This window comes from Anolis carolinensis, chromosome 3 (assembly GCF_035594765.1).
Source record: "Anolis carolinensis isolate JA03-04 chromosome 3, rAnoCar3.1.pri, whole genome shotgun sequence".
Taxonomy (NCBI): Eukaryota; Metazoa; Chordata; class Lepidosauria; order Squamata; family Dactyloidae; genus Anolis; species Anolis carolinensis.
Genome location: NC_085843.1, coordinates 233,575,646 through 233,585,422, shown reverse-complemented (window position 1 = coordinate 233,585,422; position 9,777 = coordinate 233,575,646). Strand labels below are relative to the sequence as shown.

Genomic DNA, 9,777 nt, shown 5'->3' with positions numbered 1-9,777 from the left:
TGTCCTTTGATTAATGCACAGTGCCATCAAGTGGTGAAAGGGGCCACTGCCATCTGCTCCAACTTGCCAAGGTAGAAAATATCTCAATGACTGCTTCTCTGCCAAACAAGCAAGCCTTGCTATCATGGACGTTCTCAAGGGAATTCTAAAGTAAGCTCTCAGCTTGCTGTAGAATTACATTGAGTACAAATACAGTGGAGTCGCAATATGTAGAGAAAGCTGTTCCCAGTTTGTTCCGATATGGAATTCTCTCCTTGGGAGATTCAGTTAACCCCTGCTCTAGCCAATTTCTGCCCACAGCTAAGACCATTTTTTTTGGACAGGACTTTGGCTGTTAGCTGATTGTGGCAGAAGGGTCTTTTAATGAGATTTGTTATGCTACACACCTTCTTTACCATGTTTTAAATTAGGTTTGTAATAGGTTTACTTATTTAATGGCTTTCAGATGTACTATTTTAACTAACTTAGGTCTCAGGCCAGAAGAAATATAAAATATAGATAAAATGATACGACAACAGAGCTTCTGGCTAAAGAGCACACACACAAAGGAGCCTGCCAAAAACCAATGGAAAAAGCTCAGAAAATTCACTGCAGAAGGGCGTTTTGCCCCCGCTTCAGCCAAGTACATGCTACTTTCAAGTTTGGCAAATGCAGAGGGCAGATGAACCACTCCTTTAGTTCACTGTTCAATCACCCTCTTCCAAGAAATAAAGGAGGGGTGGGGAAATACAGGACCCCTAATTCCCCCACACCAAGCCCTCTGCAGGCCAGATGGTCAGGTAATGTAATAATATCCCCCATACAGGCCATATCTGTGCTGCTGGATCATATTTTCTACTCAAAGTTCCAGGTAGAATTTTTCATCACAGCACTTTTGCAGGGACCCTTCTTCAAAGTTGAAGAGCAGTGATGCTCCCTTGGTTTTTATAACCAGGTGAGGCAATACATACGAATATAGAGTATCACCCTCTCCCAATCTGCTAGTTCATCTACACAGTCTACACCAGTAATTCCCAAAGTGGGCGCTACCACCCCCTGGTGGGCGCTGCAGCGATCCAGGGGGGCGGTGATGGCACCTATTAGGAGACAGGGGTGGGGCCCAGGGGAGGGGCGGGGCCTCTTCCCAAGTGCTGGAGACAGGGCTGAGCACCTGAGGCGCCTGTTAGGACAAATAGGGAGCGGAGCTAAAGGAGTGGACGTGGCTTCTTCCCAAGAGCCTGAGACAGGGCTGATAATCTATACCTCTCCTCAGGCGCTTGTTGGGACACAGAGGGCGGAGCTAGGGAAGGGGGTGGGGCCTCCTTTCAAGAGTCCGAGACAGGGCTGAGTCTCTATATCTCTCCTGAGAGGCCTTTTAGGACTAAAGGGCGGGGCTAGGGGCGGGGCCTCTTCCCAAGAGCCTCTGTATACCTCCCCTGAGGCGCTTGTTAGAACACAGGGGTGGGATATAGAGGTTTAGCCCTGTCAGGCACTTGGGAAGAGGCCCCGCCCCCTCCTCTAGCCCTGCCCTCTGTGTTCTGGCAGGCGCCGCAGGACAAGGATAGAAGCTCAGTCCTGCCCGAGTTCGTAACTCTGCCCATCCCAGTCCTGGCCACCCATTTGTGGCCCCGCCCACCTCCCCCCCCCAGCCTTGCATCTTGGACTAGGGGAGGGGCTCAGCCCTGCCCTCTTGAGGAGGAACCACGCACGCCCCCCTTTCAGGGGGCACTGAGTCATATTTTTCCTGGAAAGGGGGCGGTAGGTCAAATAAGTTTGGGAACCACTGGTCTACACAATAGGAAGAATAAGTCTGGAATGGATAGTGGAAGTTGGGGAGATGTAGGGGTAAGCCAAAAGAATTCCTACATGTTAGCAGTTTGCAGTCTGGATTAAACACATAGGTTGAAAATCCATGACTCAACACCAGAAGACAGAGCAATCAGCACTCCAAGTACCACAGTTCTCTAAGATGCAGCAAATCCCAACTACTGATATCCAATAAGGCCCTCCTCTAAATACTTTTATCCATTGGATTTTATACCTCATTCAAAATACTTGTAGAATAGTTACTGGTAGTCTCATTCCCTCTAACCTCCCACAACAAGAGACACAAATGGACAAACTAGCAGATTTAGTAGGTCTATGATTAGAGTTTATTGTCTGCATAGTGATTAAGCAAACTGAAGGGGGTACTTGTCCATTCCTATCCTCACTGTCAAACAAAGTGTCGAGCTTCTTAAATAGTCTTTAGAAAAACAGGATATAAATTGTTTATTGATTTTTTACCATATTTCCTTAAAAAAATCATGCTGAACATAGCAGCTAGGCCTGGGGGGCACCTACCCCTGCAGCCAATCTGAGGTAAAGGCTGGTGTAGGCAGATACCTACCGGGCAAAATGAGCCCGGAAGAGCCAGCGTTACCTCCGGCGTCCCCGCTGAGCCTGCTTTAACAAGGTGTCAAAGTCAAGAGAGTCAAATTTGTTTTTCACAGGAATTGGTTCAAAGTCATCTCTATTAGAGTCTGAAAAACAGAAGGAACAAACATTCATAAATGAGAATTGGCTACCAAATGTGCACACCAGAAAGTAAATCTGGACATAAAAACAAAGGGAGGATTCAGGAAATATCCACATTCTCTGCTGGGAACCACTTATATGTTGTAACTAATGCCAGGAACCATGGAATTAACTAAGTTAAGGAGGGTCCTGACTGCTTTCACAAGAGGAACCAATCACTTAAATACTCCCAGCTGGCTGACACTCCAGACACACTGAATTCTCACAATCATATCCAATATCTCACCTAAGTCAGTGTAATTCCTTTTACAGAACTGTCGGCGTCCACCAAAGCACAGGTCAAAGGGCTGCTCATCAGGACGACGCAGTGCATGTCCACCATCTATGGCAGCATAGGCTTCTTCAGGGCAGTGGTACGTCACAAAGCCATAGTTATCCCTACCAAGTAGAAGGGAGAAGATGTAGTAACTTTACACCCAGTATGTTCCCAGTAAGAGACAAAAAATAAAGATGTGAAGAAACAGACCACATGCTCCAAACCCTCAATCTCTTTATCATTATTCCCTCTTTCTAAGAGCTCCAAGTTTGTCTTGATTCCTACATTTTGCAAACCCTGGATCTTCTTTTTATTACCGCTACCATCTCATGACCATGGCATTTTTATTACTATTATCATAATGACATTTATCATGGCAGTGATTAATCTTAATCTTTTCCATGAATTTTAAAAACCCTGGAAGTTGGCAGATCTCACTATTTTTTGCGGCAGGAAAATCCACAAGTTCATTTGTAGATACAGAGGTGAAGCAATATTTCTCCTCAGTCTGTCATCATTTGCCTTCACTGAATAAACCACTGGTTTTAATACTGTAAGTATTATATATTCTAACTGCTAACTTTTCCTACACCATCCACAGACAAGCTAAATCCATCTCTTACCCATGCTCCCGGAAGTGCAGTGTGCAATCCTCAATGTCCCCAAAAATGGAGAAGCGATGTCGCAGCTCTGAAGGTGTCATCCTGTTGGAGATTTTTCCTATGAAGACAACACGGCGTTCTTCCTACGTACACAGTTAAAAACGGACAAAACTCAGGCACAGTCCTATCACACAACCGCCTTCCTCCTGCCAATCCAACCACTTCAATAATATTAAGCATATACACATTTTTTTAAATGCTCTTCCTGCTTCCCTAAGAAGGCTAATAGAAATCGATGAGCCTCTATTCTCTGAACTACAGTGACAATGACTCCCTTTTCTCTAGAAAACGAAGCAAATAAGTATGATGGGATATCACTGGATACCACCCCATTGGATTCAATAATGCTTCTGTACAAGCATGTGCAATTCTATACTGAAATATATATTCCTTTTTAAGCATTAGAGAAATTATTAACCCAATCACCATTCTCTTCTGGACATACACATTCAGAAACTGCTCTAGTGTGAGACCTTGCTTGCAGGCCTGCCTGAAAGACTGAGGCAGTCTCCAATGTTCTTCAAGGAAAGGAGCAAAAGCCCAAATAGGAGAGCAGTCCCCTAGTAATTCATGACTACATGAATGGATGAACAGACAAAGCAAGTGCTTTTTGTACTACAACTAAGGGAGCCAAATGTGCAACCAGTGCACATTTTACAATTTGAGAAAATGTGTAAAATATATTTTCGAATACATCACTCTGGTTTTGCCAATCATTGGTGTGGCAAGGATATTGAAGCACTACCTTCGTTTAGGTTAAACATCTAATTCAGCCACCATTTGGTTCCTGAGACTTCAGTGAAGAGTCAAGAATAGTCCTACAGTAATAGAAATTTGCATTTCCTCTGGAAGCTAGAATTACATGTCTATTACTAACTATGACACATCCACATGTGGCCACATGTGGCCATGGCTTAATTTCACCTAGGCCAGATGCCTTTTCTTCATCTGGGTCAAGCCCCTGCTTCTGGTAGAGAACTGAATGCCTTTAGGTCCACATAATGGAAGTATGTCAGTTCCACAAAAGGAAAAGTTATAGGGCTGCTGTCCTTCCCCAGTAATGCTACTACATCCCAGCAATACTCACTATTGCACGCTCTTTGTATCTGATTTTCTGCCTTTGGTAACGCTCACGGGAACTGCTTGAAGCATATCTGTATTGTTGTGGTGGTTTTTAAAGAAGTCAGAGCATCAGAGAGTTAGGATTAAAGGCTTTTTCTAAGTTTTTTGCCCAGTAATATATCATTATTTTAATGAACATAATGAAATAGCAGTAAATAGAAAGGAACAACTTTGTTTCAGTCAGAAATGGGATAACAGCTGCTTTTGACACCGCCCCCCCCCCAACACATCACAGGTCCTGATCCAGGAGAACACATGCAGCCTGTGTGCTGCTCACCATTATAACAGGGTTGGGAATAATGCAACTCTCCAGATGTTGGACTGTTGTTCCCAGCATTCCTCACCATTGATATACTGGAGAGCTAGGAGGTGCCGTCCAACAAGAGCTGGAGAACACCATGATTCCCATCCCTGACTCAAAAGAAGCACTCATCAGATCACTTGGCCTCCACAGAGGAATGAGGCACTTTAGTCTGCCAGGACAACCTTTAAATAGCTGTGATCTTGGGAGTCTAACTGGGGAATAAACATGGGAAAACAAAGCAAGCAGTGTTAATTTTTTTTAGTTGTATAGGTAGTTGACTTGAGTGTAGTAGAAGCCGAGGATAAAAAAAATTAAAATACAACTAATGAGTGCACTGTATTAGAAGGATCACGTTGGGTTAAAAAGAAAAAAAAAACTTGAAATTTAGGTTGCTTCCCTCTTCAGAAAAAGTTTGCAAAATGACAACCAACAGGCTGACACAAGTTTTCATACAGTGGCAAGAATATAGCCTAGAACTGGGAAAACCCAGGTGAAATTCTGCTATGCCGCCCTGAGGAAGTTCAAGCCAATCCAAATGAAAACAAGTGCTGAAGGACTTTAAAAATCACCCTAAGTTCCTCAGATAAGAGTTATGATAGCACTGCAGTAAAGGTTATAGTTAAAATAAAAGCCATTGTAAATAAAGATTTTTAAAATGCTATTTTAAAGCGGACTTTTTTTACACTGCAATGACAATAGGCTGTGTTATGTCAATACTGAAATTATTTTTAATAATTTTCTTTAAGACCCCCCTAAAAAAATTACTAACTGCATAAAATGAATTAACTGGATCAATTTTAGGTAGTACAAAAAATTATCAAGTTGTTAACATACAGATTTGTTTAAAAAAAAATAGACTGATCATCAGTTTAATTTCAAAAATATTTATCTTCTCTTCCTTGATTATGTCATTTTCTCCTTCAAAGTCCAGGTTTAAGACACAAAATCCATTGTAATTTTAAATTTGGATTGACGCTAAATTGTACAGTGGAAAGGACATTCCAGGATAAATTCAATCAAGCAGTCTCACTGAAAGATAAATCATTATGTAAATAGGATTCAATGGGTATGCTGTATTTGTGACTAGCAAATCGATTTAGGTATTCAATAGCAAATATTTTGCTAAAAAAAGCAAAAACAACAGGATTTTCTCACCTTCTCCGGCGGCTCTTTCTCCTGTGCAGAGAAGGGGAGCGGGAAGATGATCTTGATAAGTAGGAAGAGTAAAAGGAAGATCGAGACGGGGACCGGCTTCTTGACCGACTCCATGAACTTCCACAGGAAGAGCTGGAACTTCGTGAGCGACGGCTAAAGGTGAATGATTTGCTTAATGACCAACATCTGCACATATATGTATGCACAGATATGCATACCAAGACAAAGTTGTTCTTCTGAGACTTCTAAGTCACTCAATCATTGTAAGCAATATTAAGCTAAATGGAAATGAAAAAGCCAGTCCTTCTGCAAGGATGAACTGCTCAGCTCAGTGGATGGATAAATAACAAATCAACATTTCCTCACCTTCTATATACAACCCTGCCACCTGCTGACAATTGGCAAACCCAAAATAAGGTCTCATTTTAAGTACTGTTCAGAATGAGACATCGGGTCATGAAATTGCATCATCAGGCAAGTTCTGCAAAGAAACTCTCAACTTTTGTGCCCAGTATGAAATGTGCAAATTAAAGTCTTCATGTTTATTTATGTAATAAATAAACCAATAATTATGAATTTACAACCAAGAACTGATAGACTTGGACTGAGACTCAGAAAGCGCCTTTAAATGTTTTAATGGATGTTTTAACCTAATTAATTTAATGTATTATTATTGTTGTATTGTAATTGTTTTATATTGGTGTTTTATAATTGGTTGTAAGCTGCCCTCAGTCCCCCTTCGGGGGTGAGAAGGGCAGAATAGAAATGCCGTAATAAATAAATAAATAATGTCTATTGATAGGGCTTTACAATTCTCTTTATGGTTTGTTTCAGATGGATTACATATGAATGAAATAATGAACTGATCGTCATATGGACTGTTGCTAGTTTCCCTAAACTTTGAGAATGACCTATTCCATTTTCTACCTTCTCCTACAAATACAATAACTGGGCTCAAGAAATACATTTTCAAAATTGGTTAGACTCATTGTAATATAATTATGTTCTTAGCCAGTAACACCAGTGAATATACTAGCTGAAACTTGGGCAATGACTTGAAACAGCTGAAATTAACAACAGACATGATGGAAGAGAAGCAAAGGCCAGATGAAAGAGATATGGTCCAAAATAGCCAATCTGGAGGTAGAACAGTCCTTTATATCTCTGTTATCAACCAAGATATAACTTTAGAATTGGTCAGCTCTCACACCAAGAGGGAAAGGGCAAAGGAATGCTGGATACACAACCACAGCAGGGCAGTTTACAAATTATTCTGAAAGAACCAAGTTGGGGGTTCGGAGTTTCTGCAGAAACTTGCATAATCCAATATTGTCATTCATCTGCTGCACAAAGGACAAGAGTATCTTGATTTCCCTTTTCTGAGCCCAGCTCCTAAATAGAGCACTTTTGGCAGGAGCAGATTCCAGCAATGCTGATAAACAAAACTCCTTACTTAGAAATCTCCTGCCATCACTGCCACCCCAGTGATTCCCAACCTTGGGCCTCCAGGTGTTTTGTTGGACTTCAACTCCCAGAAATCCCAGCCAGCTTACAAGCTGTTAGAAACTGTGGGAGCTGAAGTCCAAAACACCTGGAGGCCCAAAGGTTGGAAACCACTGCTATAAACAAACTGAATGGGAATTGAAATGTTCAGACCAGAAATTGCTCTGGAATAGAACCGGTGTGAGCATATTTATACAATGCTAGAATCCAGAACACATTAAGCCATAAAAGAACCTGGCCACCCCAGTGCTAGCTTCAACCTGCAGAAGAAGAGACATCATCTCCAACATACATGACTACACATACTATAAACAGCAGCCACACCACTTTCCACATTTCAGTACAAATGCCAATAAAATGTTAATATAATTCAAAATACACAAAACTTCAAGATGTCAATTAATTAGCACAGCAACTGATTCAGAGAATACTCAGAGGTGATGTGTCCTAACAGGAGGAAGGCAAGAGGAAAATGACTACTCACCTTCGCCAGCGCTTCGATGGTGGAGACCGAGAACGTGACCGTGATGAGGAGGAAGAGGACGAAGAAGAGGAAGAAGAGGAAGATAAGGAAGAATCACTTTCCCCATCAGAACTGGAGCTGAAAGACTGGCTCGCACGATTTCGTCTGCCTTGATAGCTGTCATTTTGGGGGCTGACTGACTTCTGCCTCCCTCGGTAACATCGCAAGGAGCGTTTGGAAGCCAGGCGCTTCTGCTGAACCTCCTGGGGTTGCTGTAAGGTTGATTCTGCTCCATCCCAGCAAGGTGATGCAGCTGGCGATAGCAATACAGAACATGACCCATCACTGCCCCTAGTCTTAGACTTTGATGTATTAGTCCGGTGGTCCAATGGCTCTTTGTGCAGGTTTAGGAGGCCGCTATTTAACTGTAGTGACTCTGATATTACAGGGTCTGAGCTAACTGTTACAGGAGTAGATGCTCTGATCTGGTCCTCCCCAGAATTAATAGGGCTGGGAGCCTCCTTGGGATCCTGGCAATTAGTAGTCATACTGATGGTGCCTGCAGGATCCAGTATGGCAGGAGCAGGAAACTTAGCAGAAGCAGGTTGTTCTGGTGCTTGATTCGCCATGGTTGTGATAGGCTTTATAGTGATATCCAGATTTTGTTTGACATTCCATCGGGCACCTCCATTCGACTGAGCAGCAGTGAGCTGACAGTAGTCATGTTCACCAGAACCTACATGGGCTGGAGCTTTTCTGTGAGGTTTGGCACCTTTCTGAGACCCAGGTTTCCCCAAAAGTGAGACAGCTGCCAAAGGTTTCCACAGATGATGAGGTGGGGTGGCTGGAGGAGTCAAGCCTGCAGAAAAAACAGAAAAAAGTCCTCAGGATATGGAAGAACAGCTAAAACAGATAACCTATGCACTGCAGAACAGACAGCACACACTTTTCCTGCTAAGGCAATTTGGATTTCCATCCCTTTTCCAATGAGCTATCCCCATGTCCCTTCCACTGGGCAGATCCAGACAGCTGGGGCAAAGTTTGTTTTTGTTTCTTCTTTAGTAAAAAGCTCAGTTTTGTAGTCTTCGGCAGGTGGAAGTTAGCAAGGCTCCAAAATGACTTTCTTCTACCTTTCTATTTTACCAAGTCTATAATAATAATAATAATAATAATCATCATCATCATCATCATCAATTTTATGTGTTACCCATCTCTCCTTATGGCTTGAGGCAGGGCACAACACAGCCAAAATACAAATATCAAATTATATACTGACTGGTAGGTCTGCCGGAAGAGATGGGTTGGTCTTCAGTCGTATTTTGAATTCTGATAGCTGATTTAATTGTCAGATCTCTTCCGGCAGGTCATTCCACAGTCTTGGAGCACCCATGAAAAGTTCCTCTGAGTGAATTACCAGTCAGATTCCGGCTGGTTGGAGTAAACATTCCCCAAGGACTTAAGTGTCCTAAGGGGCGATTGTACAAGTAAAGTTGATTCTGTAAGTAATCTGGACCCAAACCATGTAGGGATGTAAAGGTCAGACCCAACACTTTCTGCTTTGCCCAGAAACTAGTTGGCAACCATTGGAGTAACTTTCATATGGGTGTAATATGCTCACTGCTAGAAGTTCCTGTAACCAATCTGACTGTCATGTTTTGAATTAGCTGGAGTTTCTGAACTATAACTGTAAATCAGGTGAGCAAAGCACACCCTTCATGATGGTGCTGGATTAATAATAATAACTTTATTTTTATAC

General features: G+C 42.3%; 1 protein-coding gene across 1 annotated transcript in view; it reads right to left on the bottom strand.

Moving 5' to 3' along the window:
* Window positions 1–2,109: 2,109 nt before the first annotated feature.
* The window catches only part of pprc1 (PPARG related coactivator 1), a 30,054-nt gene continuing 22,386 nt past the window's right edge, over window positions 2,110–9,777 (bottom strand). Inside the window, exons 9-14 of the mRNA XM_008116070.2 lie at window positions 8,043–8,880; window positions 6,056–6,208; window positions 4,562–4,628; window positions 3,436–3,557; window positions 2,783–2,934; window positions 2,110–2,501 (exon numbers count right to left, since the gene is read on the bottom strand). Of these exons, the coding sequence (XP_008114277.2) occupies window positions 2,398–2,501; window positions 2,783–2,934; window positions 3,436–3,557; window positions 4,562–4,628; window positions 6,056–6,208; window positions 8,043–8,880 (1,436 nt within the window). The 3' untranslated portion in view covers window positions 2,110–2,397. The remainder of the gene's footprint in view (window positions 2,502–2,782; window positions 2,935–3,435; window positions 3,558–4,561; window positions 4,629–6,055; window positions 6,209–8,042; window positions 8,881–9,777) is intronic.